Source organism: Dipodomys spectabilis, unplaced genomic scaffold (genome assembly GCF_019054845.1).
Source record: "Dipodomys spectabilis isolate Male_0828 unplaced genomic scaffold, ASM1905484v1 ptg000009l, whole genome shotgun sequence".
Classification (NCBI taxonomy): Eukaryota; Metazoa; Chordata; class Mammalia; order Rodentia; family Heteromyidae; genus Dipodomys; species Dipodomys spectabilis.
In genome coordinates, this window is record NW_024870686.1 from 29,922,842 (window position 1) to 29,942,688 (window position 19,847).

Genomic DNA, 19,847 nt, shown 5'->3' on the forward strand with positions numbered 1-19,847 from the left:
TTTATTACTTCATCTAATTACACACTGTTTAATTCTGTTTCTTTCTTTGAAAACTAATTCTTGAAGAATACAGCCTCAAGAAGAATGTTACCTTATATTACTATTATAAATATAAAATAGACACTTAATTTTACATTATTATCCTTGCCATTGAAATCTGAAACCATTTTTTAGTTTCATCCTTGGGGAAAGAAAACGTTTTATTTTAACAAATATCAGGGACACAAAACAGAGATGTTTTTCCCTTACATATTGCACATTCTGATTTTTTTCACACATAAATTATGACTGAGGTGAGGGAATAATATTCCAGTGATCCATAGAAAAGCAAACAGCATCAAATTAGAATGTGCTAATGCACACATACACACATACACACAGGTAGAAACCAAGATTTCCCCAAAGTATCATCTCATAATTGAGTTTTAAATTGCTTTTTTATTTAAATATTCCTCCAATATAAGATTTTTTTTCCAGTTAAGGGGTATTTTTTCTTAATGCATTATTCCAATTTTTAAGTCTTGTACCAAATATAAGAATACTTTTCACTTAATTTTTTTAGGAGAGAGAGCATTATTAATGTACCCAAGTTGGTCTGCAACTTGTTATCCTCTTACTTTTGCTTCCAAGTGTTAGAATGTATACTAAGACCTTACCTCAAAAAAATTAATCTAATTTAAGTTAATTTTTTAAGATAAAATAAAGTGTGGGGAAGGAAGGAAGTTAGTTCTTGTGTTAAATGCATAGAAATGGCAAGAAGAAAACAAAAAGTAGACATGTCTGTGGTGGGCTAGGCTGTGTGGGACAGGATGCAGAGCAAAGACAAGAGGCTGGAGGCCGCGTGTTAAAGGAGCTTCCATGCTTGTTTAATCTTACTCACTACTTTTTAAGCAAAGCATGGTAGGAAAAGCAAATGCTTTGTCTATATTGAAAAAAAGAAAAGAAAGTGCTTAAGGGATTGATGTTCAGTCAGGGAAGAGAAAAAATGAAGAGAGCAGGAAGGAAGATGAAGACAAAGAAAGAAACAAACAGAAGGAAGGGAAGGGAGGGCCGTTAGCAGGGAGGAAGGTGGTCTGTGCCCAGGTCTCTGCCAGGTCTGAGCCCAGCCCACACTTCTTTTCTTACAAGTTCTAACGTGAGGGTTAAAGGCCAAGGTAATGGAAACTCATTGGTTCCCGACAGCAAATCTATTGTGCAGCCCTCAGGCACACAAGACAGGGCTTCGACCCTGAGAAAGAGGCTTGGATGAGCTCAACGTCATTTCTCAGCTTGGCACAGGATGGAAAATAAAAGCACATTTAACATCTCAGTAAGTCAGTTTCGTGGATTCTTAAAAAGTTGATCCCTATTTTCATTTTGTTGTTCTTGTTTTTGATCCCTATTTTCTTTAAGGCCAGAGTTTATATAAACATACAACTAACCTCTCTCAGTACAAAAGGTGATACTTTGATGAAGCATTTTTTGTTAAAAACAAATTTAACAAGTTTTGAAGCCATATCCTTTTATGCATGTGGGAAATGGATTCTTTCCTGAAACACTGTCCAGCTCCCACTAGACTTTAGGCACATATAAGATGACATTGACAGCCGGTGAGTCTCTAGGGTCACAGGTACAGGCTCAAGGACCGCCCAGTAATGAGTCCCTACTCCTAGTTTAGCATCACACAGCTATTTACTGAGCTATCACAATGGTACGATCGCTATTCCTAGCATGAAAATTAGAGTGCTGAGTAAGACACCGGTCCTCTGACCTCAGAGAATTTTCTATTCTAGTGAGATGAGGATGGAGGTAGAGAGTTTGAAAATGAATTGGTTATATTATCTTAAAATAGACTTGAAAATGGGATAGGGGACCATTCTAGTTAACTCCAGTCAGGATTAATAGAATTCCAAGGACTAAATTATAACTCAAGGGAAATCTGTAGGAATTTTTGAAAAAGAAAAAAAAAAAAGACATTCCATTTCATAGCTGCCTCTCTCTTCCATGACAGGAGGGAAATTAAGATGAAAGGTTTTGGAATGCATGTAGGGAGACCAGACTAGGAAGAGGCACAAAGACAACCTTGTCCAGGTTAGCGGAGAGAAATGACTGACAATGGCTATGAGAAGCCACTTCCTCCGAGGCAATTTACTTCTACATTAGGAGCCAGAGAACTCCTATAAATTACTAACAAATTCTGGTTTCATGGTGAAAATAGCAGGTAACCCAAGAATCAGTAAAAGACTGTGGCATTCTGACACATGCATGCTAACTCATTTACACACACACGAAACACAGCCCCACCACCCCAGTAGAGTGGTGTCATCAAGTACCTTTCCAAAGGAAGCCCAAATGGTAGATTTAATTTTATGGCTTTTAATTTTTTAAATGAATAATAATCACTTCAAATATGAAAGCTGTACAGAAAAAAAAAACAAAACCAAAGAGATCTCTAAAGACTTGATTTAGCCCACAGGCCAAGAATGTACCATGTCTGTGGGTAAGAATTCCTCCTCGCTCTGTGAATATTTACCTATAGGGCACAGTGGAATGCGGCAGGAAGAACCTAGATTGTGTGGAAGAATGGGGTTTTATGTCTCTGCACCAGGATCTATGGTTTTATATGAGTCATGTGACCCAAGGCAGCTTCCTTTTCTATCAATAAAAGGGAAGGGTGGTGATGGGAACTATTTTGCCAGCTTTGAAGGTTTGTGTTGGAGATACCGTGCTTGTACGCACCTGGATTTTATCCCCAGCACCAAAAGCAATAACCGATTACAGTATTAAATAGAATGATTTAAGAAAAAGGCAAAATGCTCTGATTAGATGAGTGAAGAGCGTAAAAATCAAAATACCTAAAGACATTTCTTTTTGGCTTGCCACAGCCCCTGAAACTCTAGTCCTTTAGCCACAAGAACTCTAAAGTCCTGTGCTCTTTAAAAACAAAAAACAAAAAACTTAGAACTCACTGAATCTAACTTTTTATTGTATAAGAAGGGGAGAAAAATTCCTAAGAGTCAAAGACTATTAAATATGTTGCTCATATTTATACATGTGTATAAAATGATCTTATTCTATGTTGTAAATATTTTGTGTTGTAAGTCATTATTGACTTCCTTAGGTTATAATTAAAGATGCCTACTTTCTTTTCTGAAGTAGAGCTCTTCTTAAATGTGCAAGTATAAAGTGAACTCAGCTCTGTCACCCAAATGGCTCTCATGTCATAGGACCCCAAGTGAACCAAAGGACATATAATGAGTTCTTGCTTAGATAAAATAACTTGGTCCTATGGCCCTATAACTGTGTTTGTGTAGAAGTTACACTTGTGAGAATGTCAACTTGCAATGTCAAAGACTTTGCTAGCATACATGATGGCTTTAGCTGTTTGTTTGTTTGTTTTGTTTTTTGTATTTTCTGCAATCTTAGCCTGAGGAAGAAATTCTAATCTTTAGTTGTGAATCAGAAGCTACCTATGAGTACTTAGACATGCATCCCAAATAAGATGCCTATATTACTTTCTGTCTTATAGTCTGGGAGCCATCATTGATGCAGTGTGTTCACTTTTAAGACAGTGAACTTTTAAGCAAAGCCTCCATTCATCCATCATCACTTTGAGCTATGCACAGGATTGGAAGGGCTGCTCCATCAGGCATAAAAGCTAATGAGTATCACTCACCTGGAAGGAAGGTTCTTGATCCGCCACTTAGGCATCCCTCTAAGGCCCAGGAAAAGGAAATTCAGTGCTGGTTGGAATAAAACCTTTCCTTGTTCTTAGCCTTCATGGTCAATGGTGCAGTCTGCTAGGTTACCTTGGCCCTGTATGTATTGGAGTTACCATTGTCTTCAGATGCATGCTGTCCAAATCATAGAAGCTTTCCCTAGTGTTTCTCAACTTTATTTTAACAGAGGCAATTTTACAAAGGCAATTGCCCCTAGTACGTATCCCTCTGATCCCAATTCATTTCTACAATCTTAAAGCCAGGAAATAATATATTTTTAAAAAGCCAAGGACAGCCTAGCTACCCAAAGTGTCTCCTTCACCCAGGGCCCATCTCTGATCATATCAGATGAAGCACAGTGTGAAACGGTAATGAGAACTAGCCAGCCTCATTCTGCAGTTTAAGTCAAAGAGAAACCTAGTTCTGCTTACGATATTTTTTTCCTAAAAGAAAGAAATACCATTTTGTGAGATGACATTCCAAACTCTTATTCAGAATTGCTTTACGGTGCTTTTTTAAAAGCAAGCCAACAAAACCATGAACTGTGAACAATGTCACAGAGAGGTCCTTGCTGGACAATGGAAGCGAGCTTGTTCAATAATGTAGGTTTGCAATAACAAAGCTTTGTGTTTGAAGCTTGATACTTTACAAATGAATCTCTCCTTGGCCCTGCCAGTGTACTTGGACTAGAGGTTACATATGTTAACAGGATGTTTTTTTTTTTGGTCTCTGGCATTCATAACCAGCTTTGTTGTGGAAATCATTATTTATATGCATTATTTAAGAAAAGCCAATAGGCACAATGATAGTCCCCAGGGAGCAGCTTTGTGGTGAGGGCTCAGAAAATCAACAGAATTAGGCAAAAATAGATCTCCCCCCTACCCCCCTTGCAGAATCAATGTGCAGAGAAAATGCAGGAACCTCCTGGATCCCCAGCTAGGGTGTGGTGTTTTAAAGGGGAGGAGATCAGACATTTTACTCCTGCTCTCCTTGCTGCCTTAACTATGGGGATTTTTCCATCTCTTTTCTAACAAAGTTCATGATCAAAAAGTGAGAACTAATATAGCAGAGGTCAGGTAGCCCTGGCTTGCTGTGGAATTCGTTTTCCTTTAACCTAATTTGGTAAATAGTGTGAAATCTTGACATACCAGAAGAAGGTCCTGCATCACCATGGATTTCTTGAAGCAACGGTTCCATGTTGCCAAGGCAACCAACTTCACTGTTTTCTTCCCTCTGGAAAACCATCTCCACTGTTGCAAACCTTAAATCACAATCATCTCTTAGACTACTCGGGGTCAAATATGTCTCCTATATGCACAAAACTGTTCCTTCTTTTATGAGCTATCCTAGTGTTACAGTGAGAGAATTTGACTTGGGGGGGATAAAGTGTATATTAAAGCATTCAAGTTAAAATAATCCCATAACATTTAGATTGTGCCTCTTGGGTCCCAGGAGATGCTAGGCTGTTTATTCTAAGCAGTTACTTTTTTTTTTTTTCCTTTTGGAGCTGAGGTATCAATGTTGGCATATTTTGACTAATCTCTATGTAAATTGGTTGCAATCAACTGCTTTCTCGTAGTTTTTGAAATCACATCTCTACGAAGACAAAGTAGTTTCTGGGATTCATATTACCCACCTGTTGTTTATTTTCTCTCCTTTTTTTCTTAAGAGTAAAAGCCCCATTTGGAGAGTCTTTTCCTTTCATGTAAATGGAACCGGTTTGCAGTTTTCAGAGACATTTCAACAGCATCACACCTGAATTCAAACAGAAGTGCTTCCTCCATTCCCTACCCCTCTGCCCCCTACACCCACGCACTATAGTCAATGTACATTTGTGGAAATGGAACCACAGAATTTGAGGGCAGCGGTGGAGTTGGAAAGATGAAGGAGCAATAGAGAGGGTGATACAGATCAAGATACATTGTACTCATAAATGGACTGGTTGGATTCAAACCTCTTTGTATAACTACATAAAGATGAAATAATGCAAAGAATAAAAAAATAAACATGTTTCCTCAAAGATCCTGCTGCAGATGGGTTGCTTCAACGGAAAATCCCAAAGGAAGGACAGTAGAAATATTTGAAGGAAGTTTTCTGCTAGCTTGCCCTGAACAGGAAATCTGGGTTTGGTTAAGATTCTCCCTGAGGTTTGAAGAGCTAATGACTTCTTTTTTAGAAATGAATGTCCACACTACACTTCGCCAGCCATATTTAGCCTGCATAGTAATTTCAGATTATTCTTAATCAACCATCCAGGACTGCGGTTCTAAACTTCCAGTTAGTTTTTCAAATATTTATAAGATTGTCTTCCTCTTGCATTTCTTTTGGGAAGTTGATTGCATAAAGGGGAATCATGTTTCATTTCAGGATTCCCAAAGGCTTCAGAATACAAATATGTGGCTTTCAATGAAGTTTCGGTCTGTGGCTTAATGGTCCAGAGCATTTACATGTTGCACATTTATTAGATAAAACATACCTCAGCTCCTTCCAGCTGTCACTCTTCTTTCAATAAACCAAGGAATGTTTTTTTTTTCCTCCAGATAAACTAGTACAAATTATCATATCCACTTTGGAAAGAACTGGCATTATTTTCTTTCCATTATTGGGATTTGACACATGAGACATTTAAATGTCAGTCAGACTAAAAAGGCTTTTAGGTTGTTCTCTCAGCTCACACCTGTTGTATCCTTCAGAGATTATTTGCACTCTATCCCAATGCTCAAAAGCATTTAAACCCGATTACAGAAATCTATACCGAAATGTTAGGTGATCGGTGATGGAGGTTGTAGGAAGTGCAAAGTCCTACAGCAAACATAGGCAGAGGAGTACTTGGGTCCTGGACACAGTTAGATAGAAAGAGTCATTTGCTTCCTAAACCTTTAGCATCCAAAGTAAAGAGGGAAATGTCATCCATTAAATGACTTATAGTAGATAATTATAAATGTTTATAAATGTCAACACGCAGACTATCAGGTCACAGAGATCCTAAGGAAACATTCCTCGTGGGGTTTCATTAAGTAGAAGGAATGGTGGTTTACAGTAGCAACTGTACACTACGTTAATGGCCACAATCATCAGCCAGAAGGCACTGATCCTACAGCCTTTCCAGCCCTGCACTGTGCTTTGTGTATACATAGACCCACTGAATCCTTTCCAGACAAATATTCTTATTTGCATAGTGTCATGGTTGAGAAAACTGTGGGTGAGAGGGGTTAAAGAATTGGATGAAGTCTTCCCAGGTTTGACATAGCTGGACTTAAGATTAAATCGATGTGATGTTCAAGTGTATGGTTGATAGTGTTATTGTCCACTGGCTCTATGGTCAGAATCGAGGAAGACCATACCTGCCTGGGTGGGTTGAACAGTGCTTCTCCGAGCAGCAGTTTGTTGGGACTGTGTATGATCTGTGACTGAATACTTCCTACTGAGACTTAGAGACTTGAAATAGTACATTTACATACACAAAGGAAGAACAACTCAGACATTGAAAATAGCCGGCTTTACCAGAAAGATGACCACAGGCAAGTTTCACAATGAAACCACTTTGTACAATTAATATAAGCTCGTAAAAATTTTATAAACTTTTATGCTTCAAACATTTTCAGGATATGAGGCAATTATATCTTGATAAGGTGTTTTTTTGAGCAACAAATAATCTAAGGAGAAAGCAGGGGTTGAGGGGTTCGGATTTATTCCATTCTGCCTTCTTACTTCTGACTAATTATAGAGCAGAAGATTTTCTCAGCACTACTCCTCTAGATAGCCAAGTTTGAACTCCTTCCAATAAGCACAAATACCCTGGGGCACTGGACATGGAATTGTCCGTGCTGGTTATACAGATAGCTACTGAGGAAGGCATGGTGACATTCTTGCCTGGTGGCCAAGGGTGAGTTTCTATTCCCGGGCACCAGTGATGTAGGGAATGGCAGGCAGCATGGGAAACAACAGATAATCAGAGGTTCTTGAAGAAAGGAAAGAAGATTGTCTTTGAGATGTGACTCAGTCCCTGGGTGACTCTCTTTAATGCTGTTATTCAAAGTGGCCCTTTCTTAGACCTGTTCTGCAAGTTCTTTCTGAGCGATGAGGCTGTGCAGGGAGATCCTATAGCCATCATTCAAACTGTTTGCTCCTCTCTCTATACTCTCTCCTCTGCTTAGTTCAAAGGAATCATCTTTTCTTTTATCCTAGTCTTCAGCTACTCCATTTCTCCCCGCCTCATTCTGCCAGTGCCTCACAGACATAAAGTTACACAAGAATTAAAATTCAGTCTCAACATGGTCTGAATGTTCATATGCCAGTGTATGGGTATGTGCATGCACACTAATCAAGACAGAAGACATACACTGCAAATGAGATTATGGATCATTTCATCTATTTAATTTTTTTCCATATTTTAGGAGTTTCCTACAATGAACAGACCATTGATGAAAGTAAGGACTTACTGTGAAATAAAATGTAGGGGAGACAGAGGGATACATTTTCATGTTGAAGGGAAGGGATCTAAAGAGAAAGACAAGTTAAAAATAAATTTTACAAAGAAACTATAAATAAATGAATAGAAATAAATCAACGAAGAGATAGAGGGTCAGTAGCTTGGAGGAATGATTTCTTTGGGCGGTCGTGGGATCTTTTGTTCTCTGAGCAAAGAAGAAAGGAAGTGTGAAGGGCAGAGAGCAGTTAAACTTAGTCTCAGGATGAGAAGCTAAGGGAGTTGACCCATGTGACTACCGAAGTCCTATTTAATAATACTCTGTCAGGACCCAGGTCCCTTCTGGCCCCTGCACCACTGTAGGACATGGTAGCCAATCGTTCTCTGTTTCATCTTTCCCAACTCCAAGAATGACCCTCTCAAAGCTCTGACAACCCCAAAGCCTTTTTCCCTCAGGGTTTGGCGATTTGCTTCAAGTTAGTTCCAATCACAACCATGGTGTGGGAAATTACGGCTCCCTCATCTGTTCTTCAAGGGCTTGGAGTTTTTATTGTCTGTTTCCACATACTCTGTCCTTTGTTGATGTAAATCTGAGTTCAAAGATTCATCAGTTCATAGGTTTCATCTTTAGATCCTCTTACCTCTGTGTTTTTAGCAGAAGAGAAATCCCTGGCTAAAGCCAGAGCTGTTGCTTCTTCCCCAGCTCCTTCCCTATCTCTCCCAGTTCCTCCATCTCATACTCCTCAAGTGTTCTCTTCCACTGTTTTATCTAGGAGAGGCCAGCCTACATCCGAGTCCCTTGTGGTCTTGGTTTCATACCCCAAAGAATTTTCTTTGAACAAATTCTAGGAAGAACACTGTCTATTCTCCCTGCATGTGAACTTGTTGTTCCCCCAGTCCCTCTGATGATCATAGCTCCTCTTTCTCACCGTGTATCCTTTCACCTCGAGCTCAGACTTCCTCTTCTCTGGTTCCTGTGACCAATCTCTCTTCGGCACAATTCCATGTCTTCTCATATCACTGAAAGTCCTCTTCTCTTCTTTCCTACTTTGCATTGATTGACCTCATGCATCAGAAGGTTTTTATGGCCTCCGATAGAAAGAAGAGACTTAAATGGGAGCACTAATGATTCCTGGTCCTTTTTCAGCTTGATAAACTTGGCCTCTTTGTTTTAATATGAGCAAATTGTAAAAATAGTATTAGATTAGTGTAGAAATTTAATTTCTACCTCCTTGCTGGAATCCAGGTAATAAAGAAATTGACAAAGAATCTGGAGTTTGTTATCAGGATTAATAAATGATAATAAATATCTGGGAAGGAAGGATATAAGCAAAGAGGCAAAGCCACACAATTTTTATTGTGTTACCAAAGAAAAGGCAAAGAGAAATAACAGACTATTAAATAAAGACTTTGGAATAACAGCTCCACTCAGAATCACTTCTCACCCTTAAACTTTGGGAAGAGAAACAGAATATGTTCTAGAAAATGAATGACTATCACCTGTGTCTTCAGGAATTCCACACAAAGGACATGTAGATCTAAAGGAACATTACAAGAAAGTAAAAAAAATCTCAAAGGCTCTGATAAGTCACTCTGATTTCCTCAGAATTACAATGAGCTACTCCTGCGCCTCCCTACACCCCCAAAATTATATTGGTCCAAACCAACTTCTCCCTAATTGGACAAAACAAATCAATATGAATATGGCAGGATGGGATGAGAGTATAACTTCTTATACAGCCAAATAGTGAAACAAAGTTGAATATTCTTATATAAACACAAGTGCAAATTGTACATTTTCTGACAGCCACTGAGCGGGAACGAGCCCTGGAATGTGCTCACCAGCCTATGTGCTGTAAATGAGAAAACCTGGCCAGGCCTGGCTGCAGAGTCATTCTTTGTTTTCCAAACATATGGAGTCCCTGAATCTCAAGTTTTATTTCTAGCCTCTGAGATTATATCTCCAACCCTTCTCTGGGCCAAGACTTCCTTACTTTGTAAACGGCTATGTCACTAAATTAGTTCATAAAGGATAGTTTGAAGTATGGGCTTTTAATCTGGAAAGGATCTCTGATCTCTGAGAATCCAGTAGAAATTCAGAGCCTTTCACAGAAAAAGGAAAAACACACAATATTCCACATGCCATTTAAAGAATTTATATACTATTAGAAACCACCAAAAACATCTTACCTCTAAGCAAAAGACATTTTTAATAAATAAATTTTAAAGGATGGGTCAATATAAATGCCAAAAGTGTGTTACAATAGAGTATATTTGGCCAGTTATTCATGCTTGGCATCAAAATCCTCAAAACTAATTTTAGTTATGGAACTAAAATACTACTTGTTTCAAAGTATTGTTACATTTAAATCTTGAGCCAATACTTCGAGAGGTTAATGTTTCACTGGCTGCCATTTTAAGATGAAGTAGTGTATACATGTATGAGATTTACTTCAAATAGTTTTGTGACTAAGAGACTCTGAGAGTAAAAGAAAAAATTCAGTCCAATCATATTACACACAATATTCAGATATCACACTGCTCTTAAATCTGGGAGGAATAAGATGCAGGAAGGAAAATCAATAGTGACAATGGGCTGACAATAGAATTGAGGTTGAAGTTGGTACAAAAAACTGAGTGTTCCAAGCAGAAACTTATTTTGTGTCCTGCCACCCAAAGGAATATTCTAGAAAGATATTTCTACACACCCACACACACAATTGGGAGTGTCTCTTATAAATGAACATTACACAGTCTCTGAACATACAAAATTTCACAATTTCAACCTTAATATAAATTCCATGCAAACAGGAATCTTAGCTATCTTCTTTCCCAACACCTTGAACAAAGTCTGACACTTCAATAATTAGTTCTTGAATTAAAACAACCAGCTAAGAATGTATTGCACCACCCTGAGCATATTAGGTTGATTTCCAGACCTCCACTAGAAAAATGAGACATTTCAAATAGGACATCTCAAAGGTCTTTGCCCCAGGCTGGGGATGTAGCTCAGTGACAAAGTACTTACCTAGCCTGTCTGTGGCCCTGGGTTCAATCTCCAGTAATTAAAAAAGAAAAATCTTTCTCTCTTAAATATTTTCAGTCTCAGGCTGGGAAGGTGTCTCAGTGGTAGAGTGTTTGCCTCACATGCATAAGACTCTGGGTTTGATTCCTCAGCACCACATAAACAGAAAAAGCTGAAAGTGGCATTGTGGCTCAAGTGGTAGAGCGCTAGCCTTGAGCTGAAAAGCTGAGGGACAGTGCCCAGGCCCACAGTTCAGGCCCCACAACCACCACCACCAACAACAAATATATATATTTCAGTCTCTGTGATTCTGTTTAGTGCATGGGAAAACTTCCTCCCAGATGGTGTGGCTACAATGATCCTTACATATAGAGGGGGACCCCTGCCTAGGATAGAGGCATGTAGATTATGGGTGCTCAGTAAAGAGGACACAAGGATGCATACACAATGGAAATGAAACTGAGCAATGGGTTATGTCCATTCCAAGAGTCTTAGTCTTCAATCTGAGGCTTCAATCTGTAGGGAGGAGAGAAACAGCCACTTCAGGATCTGTGACCCAATTATTCCTGTGGTTTTCTTTATGACATTGTGTTCTCATGGATACAATACTACTGTTTTGTCTGCACAGAAACAACTGGCAGAGGAGATGAGATGGTATTTCTCACCAGCACCTCAAGAGAAAACAGACAACCACTTACTGGTTAAAGATTTTTTAAAGATATTTTTGTCTGAAATACAACCACGAATTATTTTTTGGATGAATTTCTGTTCTTAAATGATAATAGCAACTGACTCAGAAGTAGGATTTTGGTTGGGGTATTTTGGTGAGGTAGACACACATGTGTTCACTCTTAGTAAACAATGTTAGATGTTATAGTGCCTCTCTAAAATATTTCCCTAAACCTTTTCTTAGGGAACTATTTCTCAAACTTCAGCATAGATTACAGATCACTTGTAATGCTTATAAAGTATATAGATTCCACCTGGCACTGATGGCACACACTTGTAATCCTAGCTATTTGGGAGGCTGAGATCTGAAGATTGATGCTAAAACAGCAGGGCAAGAAGGTCCATGAGACTCCAACTAACCACCACAAATCCAGAAGCGGAGCTGTGGTTCAACTGGTAGAGCACTAGCCTCGAACACAAAAGCCCGGGGACAGTGCCCAGGCCCTAAGTTCAAGCCCCAAGACCAGCATAAAAGGTTAAAAAAAAAAGAGAATAGATTCCTAAGTTTCTCTCTCCTAATATGCATGAAAGCATAATAATTGCTGTTTTAACTATCTCTTCAGAAAATATGCTACCTACCACATATTATATGTATTTTTCCCTTTGCTTTTTCTTTTATTCTGAGATCATCTTCATATGTAGTGTCATTACACCCTCTAGTGGATGTCTTTATTCAGCAAATATATATTACAAATACCTACCTCATAACTTTTAGGGAATTTCATCTATCATAAAAACTTGACAGAAAACAATGATTGATTTCACATTCTTAAGTATTCCTCTTTTTTTAGAGAAGCTCATTTGTCATTTTAAAGTAAATCTGCCAGTTGCCTGCAGTATTATCTTTGCCCAAACGTGAACATCAATTCCTACATTCCCCAATTCTAACTTAACTATCCCAAGGATGGCAATTTGATATTTCTATTTTGACTGAATACTTAAGAGATGAATCTGGATACAGGGCCCATGGCTCCCTGTTCCCACTTTCAATTTCCTTTGGCTGTGTGTCCTAACTTCCGCTAGTGCAAGGCTATTTCCTCTTGCTTTTGTTACCAAGGGAAGCATAGAGGCTACATTCAGCCAGAAAGCACCACACACACACCACACACATACACACACACACACACACACACACACACACACACACATACTTTTCCTTTCAGATTGGAACATGTAGAAAAGATGTCAAGGAATTGTTATTATGGGTAGATTTAAAGTGGAAGAGAACTAAAGGTAAAGATATTCTAGCAAATTATCATACACACAGAATATTTGTAGAGCAATTGAGGTTTCACTTCTTAGCTGTCGAGCCCATGTCCATGACCAGCTGCAGTTCCACGGAAGGACATAATTGCATCCTGTACAATTCCTGATTTGTTTTGGTTAGCAAAAGCCTCCACTAACCGTGACCTTAACCAGTGTCCATTGTCTAAATCTCAATACAGCTTCTGTGTTTCCCAGCTATCGTCAAGTTTGCAGCAATTTCAAGTCTATAGCAATATCTAAAATCATCAGATTTCCCTTTAAGGGTCCTTAAGTATATTGTTAGGAGGGAAATTATTTAATTGGCACAGCCACCATTGGCAATTTCTTTTAAGAGTTATTCCGTGTTAATAATCAGTTGGTGGTTCCATTCTCTCCCAGTGGTCTTGAAATTGTAACTGCTGCAGTTAGATTTTAATAAGCTTTCATCCGACCTAAACAATACTGTGAACCGTAAAGTTAAAAATGAAATTATTTGTTTTAGTAACTAATGAGCTAACTCAAAACTATTTTATTTCAAACCAGTTCACTGGCTTTGTGACTTTTCTCAGCCAACCCGAGCAATTTTCTCACAAGTAGCCCAGCTTGTGTGTTGATGTCTTCCTCTTCCTGGATTAGTCACCATTTCAGGGTGAGAAGTGACAAGTGCTGCTTCTAGTACAGACTTCCTGGCGGCCACTTCCCTGCTCTGCCAGGTGTCATCCAACCTCAGACTGCACCAGAATAACGGAAGGTGTGTGAACACCAATTGCAGCTCCTGAGGCCCAAACTTTCCAACCCAGCACATTGGATGTGGCACACACACACACACCCCCCCCCACACACACACACACACTTATTAGATTTCTAACTAATCCTAGGGTTGACTCTTGGAAAACAATTCAATACCCTTTGAGAACTATGTTTTCCCAGAGATGAATTCTCTAGAAACTTCTCCAAGACAATAAGTCCCAGAACCTGTGAAGGACACACTGACAACTTTCAGCAATGAAGGTATATAGGCAATGCAGCACATTTGAAACATGTTATTTGAGGTTATTGTGTTTACACTTGACAGACCCCTTCAGTTATATGCCAAATGGGATCAGGAAAAAAATCAGACAGTTAAAATGTGGGTTTGCATTTATGATGGCATTTATAATATGATAGCCAGAGGGCAGATCTGGCTGGCAGAGAACTCCTGGAAGTAATTGCTTAGACCACCTTAGTGTGGCTACTGTTGGGGGCCTACTGCCACCTCGTGGTGGGTTTTGGCAGTATCAGTTCACAACTTGGCTCTGGATGCAGTGGCTGCTGGAAAACAGAAGCAAAATTGAGCTTTGTACAGAAATGGTTTTGCCCAAGTAGTCATCACGTCCTATTTTAATATCGCATAACTAAGCAGCCTTGTTTCTTCACATGTACAAAAAAATTAAACCTATTTGATTAGGCAACAGTTTCAAATTTATTTCCCAGGACAGAATAAATGCCAGGAAAATTCACAGCAACAATATTTGCATTGATTTCTATTACAACTCAGAAATCTTTTCAGAGAAAAACGAGTCTGTTGTAGATTTCTGAATAAGTCAGGGTTCTGTTGGATTTGTTCCATGTTTTCAAAGTTTCAACAGGAGAGAAAAAGCCAACAAAGCAGGGACGGAAGACCCAGAGAATATAAAGCCTAAATCAAGGTCCAAGTCCAGCTACATAGGAGGTGCCAGCGTTCTGTGAAACTGATTTGCCAACTTTTGCTGCTATGCTTGATTCTCAAGGAATAAACTTTAAAGAGCAGTAAAGGGCAAGCAGAAGTGGTGAGGTGAAGTCTTTGATCAGTGGTGGCCTGCCATGCCAAACAACCTGGCTTTTCCCCCTTGGGGCAGGGAAAGGGAGCTGCTCCCTGTTTTCTATCAGGTCCTCTTAGCATATCTTGGAGAGCTATATATGCTCCTTCACACGGAGGAGTGAGTAATTGTCTCCACAGTGATCATGTGAACAGGGCCTTGTGGCCCTGCTGGTGGCCTCATTGGTGGGAACTGCCCAGCATCAGTAACATGACAATGATTCATATTTTATGAAAAGCCCTGCTGGCAAAGCCAACGTGCGCATTTCTTCCAAGTGCTTGGGCAATGTTGGCACTGAAAATGATGTGCCAAAGAACACACTTTGAGAAACCAAAGGATCCAAGTCTCATCTGCTACCTCCACAGGTCTAACAATAGTAGTGTCTTATATCATGTCATGTGGGCACATGACATTGTTTAAGAAAACTAGGTATAGGTATCAAATGCTGCTATGAGAATTTTCCAGGTAATCACTTTTCTTATTCCTTAAACATGCGTTAAGTTTTCCTCATTGTTATCATTGAAATAATATGGAAACTATTATTGGATAAAAACAGAGGAAGAAAGATGAATTGTTAATTTGTCCTAATACATCCCTGTAAGGAAATCTCAGAGATGGACAGTCAGTAAGAAGCAAGTAGGGCATGATATTTTCAAATAAAATGTTGGGTTTCTTCTAGAACATTTCAGATGCTCTACAGACCCCAAAAGATCAGATCTACCCATGGATCATGTAGTGGCACATGCCTGTAATTCCAGATTGAGTCAAGGATTGTGATTCCAAGGCCAATTGGGTTTAAGTTGACCCTGTGACTCCCAAAGAAAACAAAAATCAGATCCAGTTTTAAGTATTCAGCTCTTTTACAAGTCAAATTATACCATGTTGGCCCTCAGACTGTAGAGGAAGGTATGGATCATCTATTTGATTCTTATTATCAGAAAATTGCATTTGATAAAAAGTGGCAGCGAGCTCAGGGATGGCTCTGTGAGACAGAGCTCTGTCTTTCTTCCACACGGTGTGATGTCCTAAGCCAGGCTAGTGCTGGCCAGACTCGGGTCTTTCAACTCCTAAGTGTTTTCCTTGAGCCTGACAGTGGATTGCTGATAGTCTTTCTGATGATTATGACTTCTCAGTAACCAAGAAGAAAAAGCAACCATTCTCACACCCAGATGGAAAATTCTTATGTCTGAAAAGATATCTTTTGCCATTTCCCTGGTAGAAAGAATTTCAATGTCATTCTCTACCAAGACAGTAAAAAAAAAGCAGCATGTCTGAACACAACGTCAACCCTAGCAGGATTAGCCTCCCACTGAAGGAAAAAATGAAAGGTAGCAATTCTCTTACCCAGTCTTCCTGTCATGGCCTTTACCAGAATATCCTTCTCATGAAATGAGGAGCAGGAGCTCCTAAGCACTGAGCGATTCCATTTACAGCTGAAGCTGTGACAGGTCCTGACCCTGCCCTTCAGGAAGCAGATGGTGTTTCTCTTGTGCACACGGAGTTGTACCCTGTTGCTTGGGTGGGGGAGTAAGGTCTTAGGAAGCTCTAAAGACTTCACTTTAGCACAGACATCATAGTATAAAGAATCATGGATTATGAAAAGCTCATATATGAAATCTACACCTGAAAAAAATCAAAGCACTTTATTCACACATGAAACCAATTAAAAATAGTTTAAAAGGGAAGAAAGAGGGTGTAAGAAAGAGTAATCGGGGGTGGATTTGAGCAGAACTCATTATATGCATGGATGGACATGTCGCAATGAAAGCTCTTTGTGCAATTTATGTACACTAATAAGAAACTTCCATTGGAAAACGAGAGAAGGCAATAATGTATCCGGTTATATAATATTCCAAGGAGACAGTGTTTCCTGCTCCTAACTTAGCACCACAAAGAAGTGAGAGGCAGGAACATGGAGTAAATGTTCCCCAACCATTCCCCCATCTTACAACTCTCCCACTCGTGCTACAGAATGACACAGCGAGTGGGAAAACAGAGATGCCTTGATTTTAGAGAATCAGAAAAAAAATACTTTGGCTCTTCCTTTTTTATCTCTGACTTAGATTTAACAATCCTGTGTGGCTTCCCAACCCACCCAGCACACAGAGATTTCTTTGAATAGGACCGTGTCAAGCACAATGACCCCCCAGAAGCAATATTTTCTTTCTATGAGTGACCTGTGTGGGTGTGGGAGGTACAACTCCAGTGAAATGTTGCAGTGATGAGCCTGGCTGTGTGTGATTTCTCTCTGATCGCAGTGGGAAAAACTACAGATGACCACGAGTGAGAGGAGGAAGATATTCTGCTCCGTCACGTTCCACGTCATCGCCATCACCTGCGTGGTCTGGTCTCTGTACGTGCTGATAGACCGGACGGCAGAGGAGATCAGGCAAGGCAACGACAATGGTAAGGGCCTTCTCCCCGTCCTGGTCTCCGCACCTGGAGTCTAGCGCCCTGGGGGCGTCCCTGGCTCTCCGTTGAGGTGTCCAGGTATGATGCCTGAACAAAAGCCAACACTCGCAGGGCCTTTCCTGAATACATCCTTGACTAACTTTCATGAAAAAGCATTGACTCCAGGGGGTTCCTGCCTAAGAGGTAAGGCGCATAGAGTCCATGTAAAACCGAACCAGGGAGAAGCCCGTTGGTGGTGTTTATGTTCAGTGTTTGGAGAATCTTGAAGATGGATGAAGAACAATCGGTTCTGCCTGGTCATAAAAGGCGAATAGTTACAACACATGGAATGCTTCCAAGGCTTATTTAATTCACTCTCTCGAGCGAAGAGTCAGGTAGAGTGTGCGCACATGGAGTGTCAGCATTTGGGCAAGAGGATCATAAGTTTGAGATTAGACTGGGCTACATAGCAAGTCTCTCTCTTTCTCTCTCTCCCTCCACCCCCTTCTCTCCCTCCCTCCCTCCCTCCACCACCTCTCCTCTCTCTTTCTCTCTCTCTCCCTCCCTCTCTCTCCATCCACCCTCCACCGCCCCCCCCCCCACACACACACATGCACAACAAAGACACAAGCAAAACCAGGAAGCAAAAAGGCTACAAAATAATGTTGCACTCACTTTCATTTTAGGCCCTTTGACAGCTTTCATATATAGCGTAAATTACAATTGATAAATCAGTGAGAAATCTTCCCACCGCCACCCCCTCAAGAAACAAATTAATTTGAAAGGCTAAGCTGTTCAGAAGGTAACACCGTACATTTGTGGTACTAGGAAAAGTGTCTATGCCTTCCTTCCCCGAAAGAAGAAAACTAAAGAAGGAAAAAGATGGGGGTAGAGTGAGAGGAAAAGAGAGAGAAAAGTGCGTTGCCTTCGGTGTGGTTTCGTCCTACATTTCCAGTCTTTCCCTGCTGGTGGCAGCAATGCCCAGCATTGTGCTGGCATGGATAGTTCTAGAAAGCCAGGGAAGATGCTGGGAGAGAGAGAGTAGGAAGCATTCCCCCACACGCACTGTGGGCACAGTTTATGTGATTGAGGAGGGGGAACTGGTGTCAGACCCACAGATCCCACCGTTCTTCCTGAAAAAATGAAAATACTGCTGAATCTAAATGCTAGAAAAAGAGGGGAAGGGTTTGATTTGTTGTTGTTACACTATAACGCTTTTATATACTACATCATTTATATTAAACTACACCTTTTTTTTTGCCAGTGGTAGGGCTTGAACTCTGGGCCTGGGTGCTGTCCCTCAGATCTTCAGCCTAGTGCTCTACCACTTGAGCCACAGCACCACCTCTGGTTTTCTGGTGGTTAATTGGAGATAAGAGTCTCATGGACTTTCATGCCTGAGCTGGCTTTGAACTATGATCCTCAGATCTCAGCCTCATGAGTAGCTAGGATGACAGGCGTGAGCCACCAGCACCTGGCTTAAACTATACTTTTTTTCCCTCACATGTTCTCTGTTCTGAGGATATGGTTTTCAAATGTTATATTACATGAGAACTAAATAAATACACCTGAGGGTAGGATCTTTTTAAAATAAAACTTTAAACCATAGGTTTTTTTTTAATATAGATATACTGGCCTAAATCAAGCAGCAGAATCTTGTGTGGATGGAAAACACCCCCTCTCTCCCACCCACCCCCGCACCCCACATCCCTTCCTGAGGCTAATTACCTGAAGACTCAGATGTTTTCCTAGCAACCCAGGACACACCTGCTGGCCAGAGACCAAGTTACTTCTCTTACTTACACACCTGATTTACAGCCCAGTGTTTGAGGACCTTCGTTTACTTCATCATCTCTCAGTGGTCAAGCCTGACTTGGCCTGGACTCTCTTCTTCAGGAGAGATGCAGGCACTTCTCCTACAGACCACTTAGAGGCAGCATTGCGCTTCCTCCATACACAATCCTCTACAAGTCACCCCTGAGAAAAGCCCTGTTACATTTACTTACTCCCCTGTGCTTCTCAGTCACATGGAAGCTGGGATCATTTAGTCTACAATGAACAGTTAAATTGTCTCAACATTAGCCACACCAACAGCCCCAGAACTCAACAAACCCCAAGCTCTTGCATTTTTCTGTATACTGCTCTGGTTATTCTTAGGATTTTAGCTGACATTTCTATGCTGATGACCTTCCAGGGGTACCTCCAGCTCATAATGCACCCCAGCCCATGCATCTACTTTCTTCCTGAAAGCCTTCGTTGAGGGTCATGTGTCCACACTCATAAGTAACTGCTACTTCTCACTCTGAAACCATTAGAAAGACACTACTACATCCAACAGCCAAATACTCAGCTTTCCTCCTCTCTGTCCTCCTCCTCCTTTTCCTCCTCTTCTCCCTCCTTCTCCTTCTCTTCCTCCTCCTCTTCTTGCTTTTTCTTTTTTTCTCTCTCGTTCCCTCCCTCCTTTTAATCAGTCACCAAATCTCACATATCCT

The 19,847-nt window shown here is 40.3% G+C and overlaps 1 protein-coding gene across 3 annotated transcripts in view; it reads left to right on the plus strand.

Moving 5' to 3' along the window:
* Marchf1 (membrane associated ring-CH-type finger 1) overlaps positions 1–19,847 on the plus strand; it is a 59,529-nt gene that overhangs the window by 31,359 nt on the left and 8,323 nt on the right. For all 3 annotated transcript variants that reach the window (XM_042701395.1, XM_042701404.1, XM_042701385.1), the window contains one exon: positions 17,223–17,370. In XM_042701395.1, coding sequence (XP_042557329.1) covers positions 17,223–17,370 — 148 coding nt within the window. The remainder of the gene's footprint in view (positions 1–17,222; positions 17,371–19,847) is intronic.